Raw genomic sequence first — 23,874 nt, 5'->3', positions numbered from 1 at the left:
TGCTTCAGGAAGGGATGTATAACACAGAAAAAGGCTTCAAAACCTAATGTTTCTTTATTTTTCTATTGTTTCCTTCTGCTTTTGCAGCTTTCCACTTAGCAGTTACAAATATTTCCCCTTACTTACGGCACAGCAGATTTGGAGGCCCCCTTTATGTGTCCCAGTTCCTGAATGCATTTGTCATTAAAAGGAGGTGGAGAGAATGGGAGGGGTCTGTCAATAATTCAGTATATAATGCCCATTCTCAACGAGACCACACCAAAGCAGACTGTGTAATACTGAGCATTGAATTTACAGTGTAATCCACAAGAATCTACAACAAGAATTTAGCTTTTAAACTAAAATGTCTATCACATGGAATTTGATTAACATTTCAAAAGGACAGCAGTTCTCCCTAATATTGTGTGTGTTGTATTTGATTGGTAAGTAAAAGTATGGAAATAATTGTTATTCAGTTGCTTCTGAGGAAATGAAAATATGTTGTATTAATTCTCAAATATGATATGGATTATACTTTTTAAAAATATATTTCTCAAGTATTTCCTTCCTTCTAAATATAAAAATTTATTTTAGAAAGGGGAGAAAGGCAAATGGTAGATTTTTGAAAATCTATAAGAAATCTTTCTTATAAGAAAGTCTATTGTATTCATAATTTAATTAAAATAAATTTGATCATTAAGAGAATTAATGTATTGAAATTGCCACTTTTACAGCAAACTTTAAGCAGAGTTACTGATAAGATTTCTGCCCTAAAATTTGTACACCTTTTAAACATAGTAATCTAGAATATTGATGATAATTAATACAAACTTCATGCTGAAATTATATGAAACGTTTATATATTCCCATATTTCTGTCAATTGCTCTATCCTTTTAAAACTATTTCAAGAAACCAAAACAACACTGACCACTTCAACTGTAATACTTTTCTAGCAGGTATTGTGACAAAGTGATAAAAATTATTTCTGAAGATATTAATAAGTTAAATTGTTACACTCAACTATATCGTTGATCACAAAGCCTTGTTAGTATGCAAGAATGCGTACAAAAGACAAGAAAACAAATTGCAAGATTTAGATAACAGCGAAAATCTAAAAAAAGATTAATTATGGTAAAAAGAATGTGTTATGATAGAGGAGATGGTGGATGTGGATAAATAGCAAATACTGAGGAAAATTGCTGAATGAATGGACAAATGAATGAATGGACAATTGCAAGTGTGATACTTAGGAAACTGTCAGTGGAATCTTTATTTCAGTTCTCATGTGTGAATAATTAAGAATTGCTGTTTTCAACTGAGTGGAAATAAAACAAAATTCTCTTATGCCCTCAGCTCCACCCTCAACAAGAACAGCCAAACTTAGGCATATTTTAATGAGGCATATTTTACTGGGGCTTTAAACTTGAAATTATGATATTGAGATATGGCAGATTTTGGTCTGGAGGAGGTGCAAGGTGATTTTTGGCTCCCCTTGGGCCAAAATAATTTGCAAGCACTAATATATAAGCATAGTTTGAATTTATTATTGCCTGAGTCTTAGCTAATTATTTTTTGTTAGTCACTTAGGCTTGTGACGAGGTAGTGGACTCTCTAAACCTTCCAACTGAGAAATCCAAACAAGCAGAGTTTCTGCTTTCCCAATATAAATGTACAATCTCTCCCCGCAGTGTCATACTCCAGTTGTTGAGAGTCCTGGGGAATCATTGGCGGAGCCAAATCTTAGTTGATTTAACATGATAAATTAGCAGATCATGCCAAACAAAGCACTGAGAGACATTCAGCTGTCTCTACAGCAGGAACCACAGTACTGTACCAACTTCTTTGCATATTTGGAACTGAATGGGAAGCATTCCAATCTATGATAATAGGTAACTAGCCCACCACACAATCTTCCAGGTTTCATTAGTGAAATGAGCAGGCAGGTCATTCATAAAAAGTATTTGTTTCAAAAATCTGCTCTGAAAGTTTATTTGGTCATGAACGTCCATGGCCATGAAATCTTTGATCTACTCAAAACCTAAAGAACCTCAATTAGACAGTTCATCACAGGTTGGCCCTTCCTCAACTGATGAACATTGGCTTGAGCCCGAACATAACAGGCAGCCAGTGTCAAGAGATTCTTCTGAGCAGAAGTTGGAACAGAGTAAATTTAGGGTTTCAAATGTTTGACAACCCAATCATTGTAAAGCACCCTGTTCTGGATATAAAAGTCATCTTCATAGTATCTCAATTATCTGATTATGTCATGATTCACTGGAAACAGTGAAGAGGCAGGATCCAAGTATATCTCAGTTGGAATTGAATTGAACTGCATGTTGCCAACAATATTCTGAAATTCAGTCTAGCCAATTGTATTGATGCTCCAGCTTAAGATTACATACTCTTATAACCACCAAGCCCTAAAGTTTCCTCAGGGAAAAAATGGAATATAGAAAATCAAATCCCTACAGTGTGGAAACAGGCCCTTTGGCCCAACAAGTCCGAAGAGTAACCCACCCAGACCCATTCCTCTACCCTATATTTACCCCTTACTAAGACACACACCCCTAAACACCATGGGCAATTTAGTATGGCCAATCCACTTGACCTGCACATCTTTGGACTACGGGTGGAAACCGGAGCACCTGGAGGAAACCCACACTGACACAGGGAGAATGAGCAAAGTCTACATAGACAGTTGCCTGAGTCTGGAATCGAACCCGAGTCCCTGGCACTGTGTGGCAGCAGTGCTAATCACTGAGCTACCATGCCACCCAGATGTATGTCCACAAGGTGGATGTAGTGTTCAATGGTTTGATTGATCTGTGTTGAATTATATTCTTCATTTCTTTGAGGAGCTCAAGGAGTAAACCAATGGACTATTATTCTCAAACCACAGCTTGTGATTGTCAGTTCTTTAAGTTGCCAAATAAAATCCATATAATTTTTGATTCAGCTCCTGATGAGTAGTGGTGTTGCTATGCTGCTCATGGCAAGTTCTTGATACTTTTTCTCCAAGTAGTCATGGCTCAAATCCAAATGCAGTACAATTTCCAAAAAGGCTCAGCTTTACAGGAAACTACATTCAAGTAGTGTAAAGGTAACAACATTTTGTGATAATGGTGAGGGAATCAGAGGGGAGATGACAAGAATTTATTTTACACAATGAATGGTTATGATCTAGAATGCACTGCCTGAAATCAAATTCAATAGCAATTCTGAAAAGGAAACATTTACAGGGTGACCAGAAAAGAATAGAGAGTGGGTCTAATTAGAGAGCTCTTTGACAGAGCCAAGGCAGGAACATTGGGCCAGATTACTTCTCTTTGTGCTGAATGGCTATGACTTTACAATTAAATGAAGCCTTCACAAACTCCTGGAAACTATTTACAAATACTTTAAGGAAATGCAACTTTGAACTCCTGTTAATGGTCAGAAGATCCATGATCAGTGTAGCAGATGCTGACTGTTGGTGGTGAAAATTTGTTCCATGACTTGTCCGGTGCTATACCATCTTCCAGTTTTACACACAGTTTGAAGAAGAATATCATTCCAATGTTTGCCAGATTAATGATGTTGCTTCAATATTATAAACTGCACAACATTGCTTCCTTTGCCAGTATATCTAATCACATCAGTGACTTGTGTCTGAAATTTTCACACCTATTTTCTAGTTGAAACTTTATACTATGTTAAATATTTAGGAAATACGTGTTGTCACCCATCTGAGAGCCTATCAGAAAGTCAGATTTTACAGGTATTTTGAACCTGCATTAATTTATTTGTACAGTGAGTTCTGTACAAATATGGGATCATGCAGAATGTTCAGAGATTACTGCGTTCTGTTTAAGATATAGTCTTTGCGATGCATTCAATGTTGTAGCTTTGTAACAGAGAAATATGATACAGGACCCCTTTATTCTAAAATGTAATAGTTTTATTTTGTATATTTATAAGAGCACAATTGATTAATCATTTTTCATTTTATTGATATTGAAAAGGCACTTGCCTGACATATCAACTGTTAGGCAGAGGACATTTGGAATTTAGCAGCCATGTGCAACTGAAGCACTTAAGGTAAATAGAGAACTAGATGATTCAAGGAGATAAAATGCTTGTCTCCATGGGTTGGAGGTGCCGGTGTTGGACTGGGATGGACAATGTTAAAAATCTCATAACACCAGGTTATAGTCCAACAGATTTATTTGGAGGCACTAGCTTTTGAAGCACTGCTCCACAACCACCTGATGAAGAAGCAGTGCTTTGAAAGCTAGAGCTACCAAATAAACCTGTTGGACTAAAACCTGATTTTGTGTGATTTTTAATACCGTCTCCCTTGGAGAATTCAGCTCAGATTGATGAGTCTCATCTCTCTGTAATAATAAATGCAATAACATCAGCATGAAATGGTCCTGCACTCTCTTATGCCCATGCATGACACCACATGTTCACATTTTGTACAGCTGTAATCAATAGCTGAGCTGACCTAATTGCAGCACTGTATGGAATTGGTTCATGCAGCCAACCTCTGTTCCCTGTGTGTTAATTGCATGAAATCAGAGCAGCATCTATAGTTTCACAATTGACCTCAGTATTGCTGAGTGAGGTGGTGTTGATTAGGGCTGCTCTAATCAGTGGCTCATGTGTCAGCACTGCTGCCTCACAGTACAAGGGACCCAGGTTCGATTCCAATCTCAAGTGATCATGTGAAGTTTGCATATTCTCCATATATCTGTTTGAGTCTGCTCCGAGTGCTCTAATTTCCTCCCACAATTCGAAGATGTGCAGATTAGGTGGATTGGCCACAGGAGATGCAGAGTTACAGGGACAGGGTAGGAGGGTAGGTCTGGGTGGTATGCTCAGCTGAGAGTTGGTATGGACTTGATGGACTGAATGGCCTGCTTCCACACAGTAGGGATTCTCAGATTCTTGGTCACAATGAATCATGCTGAAAATGCATACTGGTGGATATTATGGGAGAATTGGATTGACAGCAGTTGAAATGTTACACGTTGGGCCAACATCTGCTGTGCAGGTTCACATGCACTGTACTATGGCTATCTCTTTGAGGTAAGATATATCAATCACTGTCAATGAATCAATGCTAATGGGAAAGAGGGAAATGACAAGAAAATAAGTATCAAACTTTGCGCATGATTTTAGCTCTACTTCCCAGCCTGCCTTGCTGAGGTCAAGGGAGTGGGCATTTAGAATTGCCCAAAATATTTACACACACTGGAGAGCTAATTGGTTCTGAATCTCTCTCAACACCAGAGCATTGACACGGACATCTGCCCAAAATTAGCGGTGTCTTTTTAATATCCTCCCATTGACTCCCAGTGGTGATATTCAAGCAAACACCATATTTAATTGACAGCTTCAACAGAAATCAGCAATATGTTTCCTGTAAACCTAATCCTGCGTTGAGCAAATATCAAAGCCAGAAGATGTTCAAAAATCAAGTTTTCAAATTTGATCATGTTTTCCTTTAACTATGCCAAATGTGTTGTGAGAGTGAACAATATCATCCTATGTGGGTTCAAGGGTGAAACCACAGGCTACATCTGAATAAACATCACCTAACTGCTGTAATTTCTTAGTCTTATTAATCATGGTTTAAATGACACATTTATAGGTAGAAACTCAATTCAGCCAGATTTTAAAGTGCATCCGCCACCTCATCATAACTAATGATCAAAGTGATTTCGTTCAGTCAAATATAAATTGTTTGTTTCCTTAGAGAGATTTTGTTTTTTAAGAGGCCAACAGAAAGTTCTGGTCCAATGCTTCTGTCCCTTTGTGTATAGATTTGACACTAAAAGAGGTTATAATGTCACAACAGCCATATTTACTGCTAAAATGCTGAATCTTCAACACAATTACCTCCTTTCCAAAGTATTGGCAGTATCTTATTGAAATGAGGTTTTCATGGCATGTTCCAGTAACAAAGCTTTTCTGTACCATTCAGCTCAAAGAATGATTGTAACTGAAAGTATGTCTCTACAACGAAAAAGATGTGATGGCTGAGAAAGAAAGAGGAACGAAGGAGAAGAAGTGTGAATTAGGTTCAAAGCATGTACAGCAGGAGAAATCAAAAGAACCAAAGAACTGTTAGACTCAGAGAAAAAGGGGGAAAAAAACAACGTTAAGTTAGATAAGGAAAGGAAGTTAAGATTTTACTCATATAGGTCTCTTCCAATAATTTACTTTATTAAGCATTTAGACTGCACAGTTTAAGTTGTTCTCTTTCTGATTTAGAGAACATATTGGCATTTTCTTAGCAATTACAATGTTGTTTTAAAACATTTACTTTTACTTACCAGGCTTGACATTGTGCAGTACTTAATATCAATTAATGCACAATTTTAGTAAGGTTTTAAAAATAACAGAGGAGCTAAGGGAAGCATATTGCTTCTGAGAAGTAAACAGTTTGGAAGGGCATAAATTGACTGCCAAGTTCTGAAAATTTGTAGTTCCTAACACCTTTCTTAACTTGTTAGCTGGATTGTGTAACAATAATAAAGTGGCACTATTGTTTTTCAATATGATCTGACCCATCATCACACAAACAGATCATGATATAACTTCTGCAGTGGTTTGTTACCATCTTCTGTTATTTAATTTACTGTTAACACTGGAAAGGGGTGTTTGTTGTTCTGATGGATTCTACAGTTTAGGGCACTTAGTGTATTGGTAGTATCCCTACTTTTGGCTTAGGAGGCCTGAGTTTCAGTTTTACCTGCTCCCAAGATTTTCAATAACATCTCAAAATAATTGATTAAAAGTACATATAACTTCTTTAGAGTTGTAGAATTCTCTGATTAGTCATCAAACCAGACAATCACAAACTAAAGAATTCTTTTTACTTGCAAAATTCATACGTGCAAGATTTTCATATGAAATTGTGTAAATTACCGACTAGAAAGTGGGGTCAGAATGTTACTGTTGTAATGGCCACTGCTCCTGGTGACACAGTTGGGACAAGTGTGCTGCTGGACACTTTATTGACCAGCTTCTCTTTCAGATGAGGACAGAAGGCTTCATTCTAAACAAAATGCCCCAAGAACCATTAAATAACCATGGAGAAAAATTGACAAAGTGGGAGCGGTCTTTTTTTTGGAGTCAAGGATGGGAAGTGTCAAGAGGGTTGGTGTTAGGTATTTTGGTGTTGTAATGTCCAGCCAAGGGCACCATTGCAAACTTGCATCAAGCACCTTCTGTTACTTCCTCAGCTCTTTTCCAAAATACTATTCATTTCTGTGTTTCATACTCTATTCCCTTTACGTGCCAACTTGAGGGATTTCACTAAATTCTAGACATTGCATGTAACAGAGAGCTTCAAACTTTATAATATGTCACCATTTCCTAACATTGGAAGAAGGTACTTTAGAAAACCTCAGTTTCCTCATACAAATTCAATAGGAAGATCACATTTTAAATATAGCAATTAAGCATGGAATCACTACTGTGCAGAAAGAGGCCATTCAGCCCATCTAGTCTGCACTGACCCTACAAACAGCATCCCACCCAGACCCAGTCCTTCACCCATCCCAGTAACCCTGTATTTACCATGGCTAACTCACCTAATCTGCACATCTTTGGATACCATGGGACAATTTAGCATGGACAATCCACCTAATCTGCAAGTTTGTGGACTGTGGGAGGAAGCCCATACAGACACAGGGAGAATGTACCATCTCCACACAGACAGGCACCCAAAGTTGGAATCGAACCATGGTCCCTGGTTGTGTGAGGTAGCAGTGTTAACATTAGCCACTGTGCCACCCATATTTTACTTTTCTTGTTTAACATGTGATAACATGAATATTTCACAAAAAAATGTGAATGCAGAGTTTGTAGATGCAGAATTTTTTCATAAGTTCAGTTACTTGTTGTAGTTCATTTTGAAGTAGGAAAAATGTTCAATAATTTGAGAGTCAGTGACGGCATTTTTATGTAATCAAAGTCCCATAATGTGATCAACCATTTCCTAGTTGTAATCCTACAGACCATGAAGCTATTGCTGTAGATTCAGTGTGCAAAAGAAGTTCATGGGAACAAATTAATATGGAATACAGATGAGAGATGGATTGCTGCACAAAAATACAACAATTACACAAACCTCTAAATTGCAGTCTTCAATTTTGGATAATTGGTTACATCTGTAATTTATAAAGCAGATGTACTATACAAACATACCAGCCTTCAACATTTTCCACAACCCACTGTTTACCTTTCCCAAATTACTTGGACGTACTTGCACACACAAAGTAAAATATTAGCTTAAAATAAGCCACCTGGACATCATAACTTCTGAAAGCATCTTCAGTATTTCTATATGCAAAAAATAATTAGGCTTGTCATTTATAGGAGCACAGTGCCAAGTCTAAATCGTTGATTAATACGCTGTCCATATTTCAGTTGTAAGAAATATAAACAACACACTTGATATCTTTCCCAATCTTCAGATCACATCGCTAATGACTCAATGGCTGAAGAGCATAGTTTACATCTCCATTTCAATTTTCCAGCTCTGTAAAGTTAATGAGGGAGTACTTGTGGAACCTGTGGATTACCCATTTTACTGATATTATCAGAATACTTCTAATTTCAGGATTTCAAATGTACTTTGCTTCTAACTGATTGTCCCCCATTAATAAAATAAATCAGTTTGGCTCTTTGCCACTTTGTCCTGACTGTGCCAAATCATTGGTCGTAGTTCAACATAGATCATTTTCACCTGACAACTGGTGTAAACAAACTTTCGATGCCAGCTTTGTAATCAGCCTTCTCGTATCTATTCTTTCTGCAACCAATCTGCTCCATCCCACTAGCCAGATTACCAAATGAACCTTCCTGCTCCCTGTCCCACAGCTATGATTCCGTATTCAATCCAGCCACAGTACTCGTCCTCACTTTAAACCTATCAGCATTCCTGGTTTCCTTTACATTGGGGAAACAAACTGTAGACTGGGTGACCACGTGGCAGAAAACCTACATTCTGTCCACGAAAAAGACCCTGAGCTTCCAGTTGCCTGTCACTTCATCTTGTTCCCTGCCCAACATCTCTGCCTGAGGCTCGCTGCAGTGCTCTAGTGAAGCTCAGAGCAAGCTGGAAGAACAGCCCCTCACTTTCTGCTTGGGAACTCTATAGCCTTCTGGACTCAATATCAAGCTCAACAATTTTAGAGCTTGAAGCACCTTCTACCATGTCCTTACTCCAACCTACACACACACAGACACACACAGGCCTTGTTGTCACATGGTCTGCTATTACTCACAACCCATTGTTAGCACTAATAGTCCCCATTTGGAGCAACTCATTCTGCTAGGATGATCGTTATCCACACTTTTATTGTCCAACTGTTTCTCTCACTCCTTGGACTCTGTCTCCAACTATTGTTTATTCCTTACCCCCCCCTTGCTCTGCGCACCACCTGCGTAAATACCTTTTTCTAGCTACCATTAGTTCTGAGACCCAAAACATTAACTCTGATTTCTTTCCACAGATGCTGCCAGATCTGCTGATCCTTTCTAGTAATTTCAGTTTTGTTTCTAACATTTTCTGACCTCTCTCATAAACACCAGATGATTTTACATGGAACCTCCCGTTAACTGTTTTTGGCATAATTATTTTGCCTGCAGTCAGCCAAGTCTCTCTGTCACCTAGTAATCAATCATGTTTACTTTTTCACCCTCCAACTCAGGCAGAATTCTAACAGGTAAACAAACACTGTGTGGAAACCATACCTTGAAAAACCTGTGAAAACAACTGAAGTACAGTAAATGTTCATTACACAGGCTGAAACATCATCAAGGTATATTTGCTTCAAACCAGTTATATCTGATAACACATGTCTGCACTTGTTAACAACAATAAGGTGTACTTATATAGCACCTTTAATGTAGCAAAATGTCCCAAGATATTTCATGCTAACATTGTCCTTGAAAATTTACCACTGGCAAGTAGCCAAACTCTTGGGCAAAATTTCTGAAATTCCCTCATAACATTATGATGTTCCCTAAAACCTGAGTAGCTGAAGTACAAATTGTGAAGTGAAAAATGAGTATCCCTGCCAATCAATTGCTGAATTTAGGTCTATCTAGACTAGCTCTATCTACCAAAATAAACATTATCCTCACTTTAAAATTTTTTATTGATACTTAACCCTTGTCGTCAAGTGACAACGGGCTCAAAACAGAACGTTCTAATTTGTCCCACAGCCGGAGAAATCAACAGAAAATCAGCCAAACTAAATTAAACAGCAGCCTGCAGTTATGGGTTATGACGAACAGTGGAGACCAAGGGGAAAGTTTAAAGGGAACCAGATACAACCATTCCAAGGGTTGTGTATTGGAGAAGTGTCAATCAGATATTCTAGCATGGTGCCTGCCTGAGTATACACGTGTCACACCTCCCTGCATGGCAACAGTGAAGGGTTTTGCTGTAATCCCTTTGGATGATTTGAACCCAGCTCTTGACCTCATTAGCCAAAGGCCACAGAAGATCCTGGAAGGCCCAGTGCAAGGGCGGATGAGATCACACACGTGGATGTCACCTCCTTGGTGAGGATGTAGTGAAGATCTGGCCAAGACTCACAGAGAAGACTTATAGCAGCAAACCATTCAGCAACCCAAGGAGATCCACGCTGACCTGTGAGACCTATCTTTGTAAAAGAGGGTCAGCTTTACAACATAAACTGGTCAAACTGTCTAAAACACAGACGACATCTATGTATTTCTATTTCCAAAGTGAAAGACCATATAAGGCAATTGAGATATTGGATGGATTAAATTCTCTCCCTCAAGGCATAGTGATTCTACCTACAGCATGTAGTCTGCAGTAGTTTAGGAAGTCATCTCACCACTATCTTCCCATCAGCAACTAGGGATAAGCAAGCTAGCCAGTGATGCCTATGTCCCATAAGTGAATAAACAAAAGTTGCCAAAGGCATTTGATATCTGTATGCACTGAAGGTTGATAATGTTGGTGCATCAAAGGATGCCAAGGGAAGTAAGAATGGAAATTATATGAGCTACAATCTTCCAATTCATCTTAGGTATGGGAGTGTGCCAGAATATTGGAGAATTTCAAATGTTACACTCTTGTCTGAAAGAGAATTGAATCATTATATAACGTGTAAAAATGCAGGGCTGTAGGGAAGCAGCATAGGAATGGGAGTAAGTGAATTGTTCTTGCAGAGAGCAGGCATGGATTTGAGGATTCAAATTGCTTTTCTGTGCTGTATCTGTTCTATGATTTAATGAAATATATTTATTTATAGCTTAATATTTTATCTTGCAATCAAATATGAATAATTTCAAATTAAATACTTCTATTTAGTTTCATATGTCATTGGAAAATTCAATTGATTTATCTACTGCACTGATTTATACAATGCACCATGCATTGTAGCTTTTCGATACTTATAATGATCACCTAATCCATTTCTAATAATTTTGTTAAAGAACACAGCTATTTTAAAGGCACACATTGAATTTTGTCACTGGAGTTCGTGTACGATACAAAGATATTTATTTATCTCAGTGCAATGAGTGAGTCATTTGTTTTTTTCTATATTTCATTTGTCATTTAAAAAAATCACAAACAGCTTGTAAGATCTGTTCAATTTTTCATAAAATGCTTCAAATAGAGTAGTGCAAAATTCTTAATTATTTGCAGTTTTCAAAAAGTATTTACCAGATACCATCAGCAATTAAAGAACATTGCCTCTTGGAAAGTAGCCTAAGGCCAGAATTATATCCACTGGGGGCCTGAATGTGTAGTGAAGTAGAAACTGGCATTTCAATGCTGATGTTTACGTTTAAATCTCATCCAAAGGAATGAAAGGTTCCTCTGCTGTTTTATCTAACAATTCCACGCGATTTGTACTTGGCCATTGTTCAACCAGTTCCTATGGGGACATGGCAGAGTTTCCACAGCCTAGAGCTTTCGTTAATGACAACACATTAGGCATTCATATTGGGAGGGCACAAGAAAGCTGGTGTAGGAAATGGAAAACGTCACTTGCTGCAGTAGTAGTATAGAGCAACGAGACCAGTCAATTTGGAACCTACCCAGTTTACATTCCATTGCAATCAATGGACTGGTGATGATCAACTCTGCCAGGTTACTGCTACGTAGTGAAGTAACAGACCTGTTCCATTGACTAGATAAAGCTTTAAAAACAAAACCCTGAAAAGACAGCATGGGACATTGATAGATGAAAACTAAGACTTGTTTCTGAAATTATCCACCTACTTCTGCTGATAATAAGAGTCCAAGAATCTTCCTGCAGTGAAGAAAAAGTGTCATTGTGTTGTAAACTGGGACCTTGTGTTTTTCTGTACAAGTTAATTATTCATTACTTTCCTTTCTCCCATGAGCTTAATATAGATTTGATTGGTTTTCATGCTTAACTGTATTTTTTTTAAATTTGTCTACCCACCTTAAAAATTAGTTAAGATGAGAGGAATGTACTATATACTGTATTTCAATCTTGAAATATTTGCTTGACCAACATTTGATACTCAGTCAATGAAATGTTACTTTATTATAACAATAATTTAACATTTGAATATTAGAAGGCCGATCAACCTGAAATGATAAAATGGAAACACTGATTTTCTCTCTAGATTTTCTCCAGCTAGCTGTTTCATGCAGAACTATACAATTTATTCCAGGGACATCTGTAACTTTATTATATCTCATCAATGGATTAAGATTTGCCAAGTATTTCCTGAGTACATTTGTTAAACATGTTAAACACATTACATCAGTGCAATTAGGTAAGATTTTCCAGATTGCAGCTGGAAAACATAACAATCAAACCACTCTTTCGAAGCTTCTTCAATCCCAGTTGCAACATGTTAACCCTGTTTGGAATATAATGATATATTTTTCTTAAAAGAAGCATGCATAGTTCAAACAGAATCCTGAGGCCCTCAACAGTCGCTAACTTTTGGATCAGTAGCTATGTGTTTTGTTACATTGATTAACCAAAGGTTTAGGGGGTTGGTTAACTGAGTTGTCTGGACAGCTGGTGAGTGAGGCCAATCACAAGGGTTCAATTCCCACACTGGCTGACATTGCTATGACAGACTCTCCTTTGCAGCCTCTCATCAGGACCCTCAGGTCAAACTGCCACCAGCCATCTTTCTCTAATGAGCGAGCACCCTGTGGTCCAGTAGGACTATGACAACTTGCCTTTAATCAAAGAGTTATCTGAAATGAAAACTGTTGCTATTATACTATTGCATTGACAAGCAAATTCGTTTACCTATTTTAACTATTATTTACTTATAATTATTTCTTCCAAGGAGTTAGATTCCGGTCGTGAGCCATGAAAATGTTAGGGTCTTGATTTTAAAAACTGGATGAAAAAGAACATAATAAATAAGAGGAGTAGGCATTAGCTTCTCAAGCCTGCTCACCCATTCAATAAGATCACGGCTTATTTGATTGTATCCCTAACTCCACTTCCTTGCTAGTCCCTCATAACCTTTGACTTCTTAAATCGATCAAAATCTGTCTAATGCTGATTGGAAATAATCAATGACCCAGCTTCCTTTACTATTAAACATGGAACAACAACATATCCCCTATGATTCCACTGTCTAATAATTTTGCCCATGTTAAAACTTTTCTTTTTAAGCAGAGGAGCAGGTCACATATTAGGAAAACAGCAGTATCCTCTTTTTAAAGAAGTGAATTAACATCATGAAGACCCACAGGCTGTTTAATTGGTGCTTGAGTGAGGAGTAATAGTCCTCAAATGTCCAGACCAGGTGGGAGTTGGATTGGATCAGAACAGGCAGAGAGAGGTATATTATTAGATTTTATTTTAGGTTTCCTTGTAGGCAAGATGGAGCAAGAACGATCCCAAACCTCATAAGGGAGAGTTGGACCTTTCCTTCCCTGGGTTCCCCCATCTCCCTCTCCATTTCCCCTTACTAACTTTTCCCCAAGTCCACCTTCCCCTTTGACTGCCAAATATCATTCCCAGAGGCCTCTGGCTGCAACTTACTCTGACCAAATGCCTGTTCTTAATTAGCATTTAGTGAACTGGGTCCAACAAAATTTAAATAAATGAGACCCAGCCATTAGGTTTGGGCCTGGCCTTGATCTCTCAATTACCTTCAAGTATACTGTCTTTTCAGGGCTGACACACTCTATACATTCCATTGAAGTCAGGGCCCTGAATTAGTTAGTAAAGATTATTTGACCGATCAAGCCAGATGTGTAATTTATTCTGTTATGCACCATGACCCACTTTAATTCCCTTAGTTTGCGCTGGGACATGTTCCAATATTTTTCACGGTAACAGCAAAAGTGCAGAAAGAAACCCGAGTTGCCTTTGAAACCAAAGTTTTGCTTTAAGCTGGAAAGAAATATATTTATTGAGCAGGAACTTGCTGGAAAAATAATGGGGTGTTAACAATGCATGTGTTACTAATGTGAAAATCTGCCAGAAAATTCAGGGGATTAAGAGATTGTCATGAGTTGTGAATCTCCAGAATTACTGTCCAATGTACACTGCTCTGCTGTTTGCTGTGTAAAAACATCTAACGCTTAACCTCACCATTATTAAGAAATTAATAAAGTTGCACATTGGCTAACAGACTTTGCCACAGAAAGTTAAACCTGATAATTAACAGCATAAATATATTGTAAAATATGAATATCCCCTAAAGCAATGTCAAACAACTTCTCTGGCCCAGACAGAGAACAGCTTAAAATGTTCAATTATATTCTTACACGCAGTCAATTGTTAAAGATTTCATCAATGTCACATTTTGAATTTTATGTTTTTCTTACTTATTCTGTTTCTTCTCTCACTCCTAATCCAATTATTTATTTTTTTTAATTTCCTTTCTGGACTTGATTTGATTCTATTTTGTCATCTTTCTCCATTGTTTCTCTGTTTCTTTCTTAATCTTTATATCCATTGGTTAAGGCGATATATTATTGATCTTGCCATTCACTGAGCTCTCAGATGTCCTGTTTGCTCATTGACTCATTATTATCTTACACTCTCAGTTACAATGCAAAAACAGCATCAACTGAAAGGTGAAAATAAATAAATATAAAGATAGCATAAATACCCTGTTACAACAAGATTCAGCCCTTTATATTGGGGAATGGCTAAGTTTAATGAAATTTGCTGGACTCCACTGCTGCTAGGTCATTTGCCACTTTCATGACAAGAATATTGTCATTTGAGAATTTAGTCCAAACCAGTTAGTACAATGAATGAAATTAAACTTGTTATCAGGAACAGTGGGCATAGTCTTGTAGGATTTTTAAAGGTCTGGGTTAGGTGGATTTGTGTTAGAATCCTAAGAAGTCTGCTGAGGCTTATCTCAACATCAGGGGTATCACACATGATCTTTTATGCTTTTCACAAGTTGCAACATGATAAGTTTCTCATTAAGCAGCAGCGAGTTGCCCATTAAGAGGTAATATGGATTGCTAAGCACCTTATTAATGGTCCAATTCACCTCATTAACATTCAGCTTACGTGCAGTAGGATGCAAGTTGGAACAGGTATCTGGCAAATGAAGCTTGCCACTTGCTCAGAAAAACCTTCATGTTGGACACTGAGCAGCAATATCTCAGGGTTTAGATCAGAGTGGTGCTGGAAAAGCCCAGCAGGTTAGGCAGCATCCGAGGAGTAGGAAAATCGATGTTTTGCGCAAAAGCCTTTCGTCAGGAATAGAGGCTGGGAGCCTCCAGGGTTATCTCTCCACCCTGGAGGCTCTTTGCCTCTATTCCTGATGAAGGACTTTTGCCCAAAACATCAATTTTCCTGCTCCTTGGATGCTGCCTGACCTGCTGGGCTTTTCCACCACCACTCTGATCTAAACTCTGGTTTCCAGCATCTGCAGTCCTCACTTTTGCCTACCAATATCGCAGGGTACATTCCATGGGCACTGGCCACATAGACATTTGATATGTGTCAGCCTCTAAGAACCCTCACAGTACATCACCGATCCTGCACTGTACACTTCTGCACTTCAGTGCTGCACCAGGAAGTATTGTTGCAATGCTGCATGAAGAACACAGTCAATTAAAACTATAAACCCAGCTCATGGACTTAACCAGGCTGCACCTTTGGCCTTATTGCTCGCTGTCACAGTGCTCACTCCAGCTTGAGCCTACCTGGATGCTCCAAGCATCTCTGCCTTGCATTGTATGGCCTTGCCTCTTCACTTTTCCCCCTCAATCAATAGCTACCAGACTTATTTGACTTCAACCTCATTCTCCCATTTTGCACAGACACAGAGACACGATGCATGTCATAGTTGTCAGTAGGCCTCAGTCAACTAAAGGAGGATAGTCTTTACTGAGGGAGTCCTGGAACAGTAAGTCAAAGGGCAGCCTCACGTATGAGTCCAGAGGCTTGGAAATGGCCAGTCAAGGCACTCAGGTGAGTCAGGATGTTCTCTACATCAGGGGCGAGGAACTAAATATAGGGCAACCCCACCAACTGTCTTGACTCTCTACCCTATTGAAGATAGTTTTGCACCTGGAATGAAAGGCAAACATGAAGGGAGATGACAGCTGTTACTTTTGGTCTAAGTAGGGAGGTATCCTGTGAGTAGCAAGTGGGTAGGCTGTGCAGATGGCATACAGGATCAGTGGTGTTGGATGTTGGGGTGGGCAATAGTATGTTAGCTAAGATGATGCAGCAAAGTAGTAAGGCATGAGGCTTTGTGAAGAGATGGGTAAAGCAGCAGAGACAGAGTGAGTGTTAGATAACGAAGAGACTATGTAGTACTTATACTGGCAGAGTGGAGAAGGACATTGACCTTCTGTCTACAGTTTTGTGTTTTCCCCATATGCTTGAGACTGTTCTAACCCAATTTCCAGCCTTGGACTAGTCTGGCATTATCCGGTTGCATGCCATCCACTCTCCACTGCTGGGGAAAGAGGAGGTCTGACCCCTACACCATTCCATCTAGTAGTAGCTCCAGGTCCCTGCCCCCTAACCAGGGTATTTTACAAAGGCCGCCCTCTTCCATTTAACAAGGGATTCCAATTCCTTATTAAACCATTGGTATATCCACTATCTGATCACTAGGTATTGATCCCCCTCGGCCTGCCATGTCCAGGACAAATGTCAGGAACTGTAGAGGGCAGTTTCAGAGCTTGTATGTGGACAACCCAGATGTTTGAAGGGTCTTCCCACTGGAAGCAAGTTGAACTTTCTCATTGGGAAGATCCAAGGGGTGGAGGAGGACAAGCAGGGTGGGCTGGAAGGTCCCACCACCGCTGGGATAGAGAGGAGATTCTGCGGGTAGTCTCTCCTCCAGCTTGCTACCTCCTGGCACCAGCTTGCCCTCTTGTGGTGAGCTTATCCAGGTGCTTGACAGCCTTTTCAAGCTGGCATGGGTGCTATTTAATTCCAAGATATCCCAGCAGTAACAAATTGTTTGGGAATAGCATGTGGTGAGATGTGGCTGGAATCAGATGTGGGATCCAGTCGGGGCAGGTAGGTAGTTAATGCAATGTGGTTGGTAAAACACAGTGAGAGTGCTGACAAGACATCAAAACAAAGAAATCCTCCAAAAGACTTGACACAACTCACACTTTGCCATAGTCTCCTCTTCAGATATCCTACCGTGGTATATCCACTATCTGATCACTAGGTAAGTCCAAGACAGAGCAAAAACATAAGTGGACTGACAGTGGTGTAGCATAACTCTTATCCAGTACTACAACTGGTAGAGATGGCAAATTATATTTGGGATGATAATTTGGGAAAATACCACACGTCTAACCCATTTGACAGTAGACTAATATTCTTGGGATATTTATATATCACTTGCTCTCAAAAGATGTTAATCCCAGATCCCATGGAATTCACTGCCTGAGAGATAAATCTCAAAATGTAGAAGCCTTCAACAAAAGTCCTACTGTAGACAATAATCGTCATTCATCACATTCCTGCTGTGAGTACCGCAGTGAGACACAGAATCTGTATGAGCAACTATAAAAGTACTAGAGAAATTTAGTGTGCCTCCAACATTTACTCTCGCATTACATAGGACAACTGTTGAAACATTAATGTCCTTCTGAAAGCAGTTTTACCAACATTCTGGCAAAACTTCTGGAAAAATCAGCCTCAATGGCTTCAACAATATATCTGGATGGCCAAAAAATGTCTCCACAATCAGGTCCTGCTTCTTGAGCTCAAAGGGCCAACTTATGGGCAAACAGAGAAAACACTTCAAAGACACTCTCAAGCTGTACTTAAAGTGTATTGAGATTAATATGAATGGCTAGGAAGAACTAAATTGTGCATCAAGTTTCATCACACTTCACGATGTTGTGACTTAATGATGAAGCAAAGTGATGGCACAAAAGGAAGCAAATCCTGCATTCCAGATTGTTATGGACCAATCCAGACCCCTTCAAAACATTTCTAGAAAGTAGCCTGGACCCTAATGTTGCTAGTTGTTTTAAGCAGGTGTAACACAGATATTCCAGGAAGGATACAGCTGGTCAAACCACTTAGTTTTAAACAAACAGAATTTATCTACAAGATTACCAAATGAAACACAAACAAAAAAGAAAAGAATAACTTAAATTATCCAAAAACCCAACAGATTATCCCAACTTCATGATGCTGTTCCAAATATTACAACAATCCCCATAAACACCCCTTGGCACAAAAGGCACAAAATCAAGCATAGGACCTCACAGGAGAGATGTCAGAGAGAGAGGACAATCAGCCTGTACCTGCTTCTTTGAATCCAGCAGCATCAAAAACACTGCTGTGCTAAAACCAAACCAAACCAAACCAGAGAATAGCTGAGCTGGGAGCACTGGCCACTCTGCTTTCATTGCACAAGTGTTTTTTTTCAACTTGAAAGCCTTTTGTCTGAGGCACTATCTGTTAGTTATAATCAAACTGGCCCTAAAACTTATCCAAACCCAAAAGAGTCTGTATCTTTTACAAACGCTCTGTAAAAAAGGACAACATAACCTTATTAAAGGAGCAGCATTGTCACAAGGTCGCAATGTCTCATGGGACAGCCTGTCACATGTGCCCTAAGATCCATAGGTTGACTCACTCACTTGAAGACCCATAGCAGAAACTTGCAATCCCAAGTAGATGTCATTCTCAAATGACATCTGCCTGGAAGTCTGTGGTGAGTGGTGTTCCACAGGGTTCTGTCCTTGGGCCTCTACTGTTTGTAATTTTTATTAATGACTTGGATGAGGGGATTGAAGGATGGGTCAGCAAGTTTGCAGACGACACAAAGGTTGGAGGTGTCGTTGACAGTATAGAGGGCTGTTGTAGGCTGCAGCGGGACATTGACAGGATGCAGAGATGGGCTGAGAGGTGGCAGATGGAGTTCAACCTGGATAAATGCGAGGTGATGCATTTTGGAAGGTCGAATTTGAAAGCTGAGTACAGGATTAAGGATAGGATTCTTGGCAGTGTGGAGGAACAGAGGGATCTTGGTGTGCAGGTACATAGATCCCGTAAAATGGCCATCCAAGTGGACAGGGTTATTAAGAAAGCATGTGGTGTTTTGGCTTTCATTAACAGGGGTATTGAGTTTAAGAGTCGTGCAATCTTGTTAGACCGCACTTGGTTAGACCGCACTTGGAACACTACGTCCAGTTCTGGTCGCCCTATTATAGGAAAGATGTGAATGCTTTGGAGAGGGTTCAGAGGAGGTTTATCAGGATGCTGCCTGGACTGGAGGGTTTATCTTATGAAGAGAGGTTGACTGAGCTCGGACTTTTTTCATTGGAGAAAAGGAGGAGGAGAGAGGACCTAATTGAGGTATACAAGATAATGAGAGGCATAGATAGAGTCGTTAGCCAGAAACTATTTCCCAGGGCAGAAATGACTAACACGAGGGGTCATAGTTTTAAGCTGGTTGGAGGAAAGTATAGAGGGGATGTCAGAGGCGGGTTCTTTACACAGAGAGTTGTGAGAGCATGGAATGCGTTGCCAGCAGCAGTTGTGGAAGCAAGGTCATTGGGGACATTTAAGAGACTACTGGACATGCATATGGTCACAGAAATTTGAGGGTGCATACATGAGGATCAGTGGTCGGCACAATATTGTGGGCTGAAGGGCCTGTTCTGTGCTGTACTGTTCTATGTTCTATGAAAGGACATTTAATGACTATAACAGCTCTCAAGCAATTAAATCTCCATACATGATAGAAATTTCTATCTGTACATTGTGTATGTTGCCTTACGTGATAAAAATGAGGATGTCTTATTGAACAGTGGTAGCATTCCCACGTCTGGGCCACAGATGTTGAGTCAAAGCCCTATTTCAGGGCTTTCATGGAAGATGACATGTTGATCAAACAGGTTCATTCATTTCTTCCAATACTTCTGTAATCAGTCTGTAAGAATGGGAGTATCTGTTGATTAGCCAATTGCACTGAAAAAGGCAATACCAAAATTATTGTTACAATTTGCCAACTATGATTGAGTACAAATCCAGTGGAGGTTTACGGTCAGAAATATTTTCCTAAGCTATGATGCCTGAGGAGAGAAAGAAGTGAAGTAGCTCATATATAATGCCTAATGTAATGTAGCAACCGAAAAATTATACATCAGAAATTGCAGTACACAGATTGTCTGTTGAGATGAAGTAATCTCCTGAAATATCAATAACAATTTGTCTTTTATGAGTTTCAGCTTGCACCTTTTTGCAAAACTCTCCACATTTCTTACATCTTTTCCATTACCTTAAATATTGCAATAAGGTCACCTCTCCTCTGAAGGTTGGAAAGCCCTGTTGTTTTCTAGTATTGCTTCACAACTTGGACCTCTAACATGAGGATTCATGGACATGTTTTGTAGTCTTCAGGCACCATAGAAAGGAAGAAGGATGGAATTTACATTTTTCCACAAATTTGAGGTAATGGCAATAAAATTCAAGTTTGATCACAATGTAAAACTTGTAATTTTTTAGCCAGGTTTTTCTATCCGCTGTAATTAGTTTTGCCCATTTGTGCTCCTATCAAAGGCTGACTTTCACTGTGGAAAAGAAAGTGAAATGCACAGGTAGTTTCAGTTTAATTAGCAGACCAAGGGCGATGACTTAACTAATGGCAGCTTGTTAACCAATTTTTCATGTTTCTTTTTTCAATGTAGTCCAATGGAATTGTCAATGTTCAGCACAACACAAAATAACACAACCAACCAGCAGTGAAGCAATGAACAATAATGTAACAGGTGAGGTAAACATCAGCTTCATATGTATTTTATTGCATTGATATTTTGAATGCAATTAAACCAACTCAAAAGTTCTACAGACCATCCATCTGAGCTAAATGACTCATTAATTGTTAAAGATATAGAGAGTAATTTTGTCACCAAAAAAGCAACTAGGCAAATTTTCAACTTATTATTAGTTAAATGTTATAGGAACTGCCCTTCTACTGATTTTGACACCATGGCATAGCCCAGGTACTAGAATTATAGAATCACTACAGTGCAGAAAGAGGCCATTCATTACATCAAGCCTGCACTGACCCTCCGGAGGGCAGGCCACCCAGATACAGCCTCCACCCTATCTCTGTAACCCCACATTTACCATGGCTTACCCACATAATCTACACATCTCTGTTGGAGGACCCAGCAGAAACCCATACAGACACAGGGAGAATGTGCAAACTCCACACAGACACTCACCCAAGGTTGGAATCAAACCCAGATCTCTGGCGGTAAGAGGCAGCAGTCCTAACCACTGAGCCACTGTGCTACCATCATGCCGATTTGTAAATCTGCTCCAAAGTCTTCAGGTTTAATTTCTGATGCCATCGCATTCTTACTGCCTTACACAAACAAAAACAGAAATTGCTCGAGAAACTTAGTAGGTCTGCAGCATCTATGGAGAGAAAGCAGAATTAATATTTCGGGTCCAGTCACCATTCTTTAGAACTGGCAACATTTAAATGATAGAGTCACAGAGTTATACAGTACAGAAACAGACCCTGAGGTCCAACTAATCTGCACTGACCAGATATCCTAATCTGACCTAGTCCCATTTGCCAACATTTGACCCATATCTCTCTAAACCCTTCCTATTTATATATCCATCCAGATGCCTTTTAAATGTTGTAATTGTATCAACCTCCACCACTTCCTCTGGCAGTTCATCCCATACATACATCACCCTTTGCATGAAAATGTTGTCCCTCAGGTCCCTTTTAAATCTTTACCCTTTCACCTTAAACCTATACTCTCTAGTATTGGACTGCGCTACCCTGAGGAAGAAATTTTGTCTGTTCACCCTATCCCTGTCCCTCATCATTTTATAAATTTCTATAAGGTCACTCCTCATCCTCCAAAGCTGCAGGGACATAGAAGAAGGTATTCAGGCCCTTAAATTATTGAACTCAATCTTAAGTACTGAAGACTGCAGGGTCGCAAAGCGGAAAATGAAATGTTTATTTCCTTACTTCTTGTCTGTCAATGTTGCCATCTAGTTCAGTGGTAAACCTTTCCTTGAAATGAATGAACTGCTTTAATTTTATATCTGCAGGGTGTTAAACCTCAGCATAGACTTTTTTGATGATAAACTGGAAGTGAAAGATTGGATTGTGAGTGCGTTTCTTGGTTTTTATCTCTCACCCACTGCTCAGGGTTAGCATGAAAGTAGTTAGATGGACGCCTCTCCACACAATGCTACCTCAAAACTTCCCATGTCATTCAGTAATAGTTTCAATCTGTCTGACTTTTTCAAAATATCTTTGAGGAGAAAGTGAGGTCTGCAGATGCTGGAGGTCAGAGCTGAAAATGTGTTGCTGGAAAAGCGCAGCAGGTCAGGCAGCATCCAGGGAACAGGAGAATTGACGTTTTGGGCATAAGCCCTGGCTTATGCCCGAAACGTCGATTCTCCTGTTCCCTGGATGCTGCCTGACCTGCTGCGCTTTTCCAGCAACACATTTTCAGCTTTTTCAAAATATCACCAGCCAAGGTACTGCTCAATGTACCTGTCTCACTTTGTCCAGTCTCAACAGTTCTGATTATCAAGAATTCCAGAGATTGCCATATCCAACCCCACCCCAGACAGTTTAATTGGCGCTGTTAAAATCTATTTCCTCTTTAAAGAGCTTTATTTATACTCCCAGTACTTTTTACAACCTCCAAGCAAAGTTTCAATTCATCCCCTGCCTGCATCTCCCCAAGTGTCCTTTGTTCTGTGAGATGCTTTGAAAGGTGCTGAAATTGTCACTTGAATCCTCCATAAGTTTCTGTTTGTGATTCTCTCTCTAATGGCAACATGATTACATGGTCATTCTTCTAAGCTGAGGTGTTAATTAGGTATCCCCCTTTCCTCTTTAGCAGAACATACTACTCAACTTAGTTAAAGAGACATGTTGAAGCATCTTCATCTTGAAAAGTTCAATATTCATAACAGCAGATATTCACACAAGCACAGACACCTCTTTTCCCACATACAGCCTCACACACACATTCCACCACAAACACATGTACTCTGATTTTTAATTTTAAAAAAAGGGTGTTGAAAGCCACATGAGCAGAAAGCAAAGTGGAATTGAGACCATAAATTGAACAGTCATGATTTTATTGAATAGCAGATTAGACTGAAAGTGCCCAATGGCCTACTCCTAGGGCATACATTTCTGTGTATGTCTCTCTGCCATTGTCCACACATATACACAAACATGCACATTAACTCATTCATAGAATCCGTACAGTGTGGAAGCAAACCATTCGGAATCCACACCAACCCTCCAAAGAACATCCTTCCCAGACCCACCTCATTCCTACAAACCTGAATTTCCCAGTCAGCTGAGGCTGGAATTGAATCCGGGTCCCTGGCTACCCAATACACAGGCAAGTATTTGCACCAAGGCACCATTCATACCCTGAGAGTTCATAA

The 23,874-nt window shown here is 39.4% G+C and overlaps 1 protein-coding gene across 2 annotated transcripts in view; it reads left to right on the top strand.

Moving 5' to 3' along the window:
* The first annotated feature begins 254 nt into the window (after window positions 1-254).
* The window catches only part of LOC122563184, a 39,486-nt gene continuing 15,866 nt past the window's right edge, over window positions 255-23,874 (top strand). For both annotated transcript variants that reach the window (XM_043716707.1, XM_043716708.1), the window contains exons 1-2: window positions 255-422; window positions 21,117-21,197. In XM_043716707.1, the coding sequence (XP_043572642.1) occupies window positions 344-422; window positions 21,117-21,197 (160 nt within the window). In that variant the 5' untranslated portion in view covers window positions 255-343. The remainder of the gene's footprint in view (window positions 423-21,116; window positions 21,198-23,874) is intronic.

This window comes from Chiloscyllium plagiosum, chromosome 26, assembly GCF_004010195.1.
Source record: "Chiloscyllium plagiosum isolate BGI_BamShark_2017 chromosome 26, ASM401019v2, whole genome shotgun sequence".
Classification (NCBI taxonomy): domain Eukaryota; kingdom Metazoa; phylum Chordata; class Chondrichthyes; order Orectolobiformes; family Hemiscylliidae; genus Chiloscyllium; species Chiloscyllium plagiosum.
This window is presented reverse-complemented; position numbering and strand designations above follow the sequence as displayed.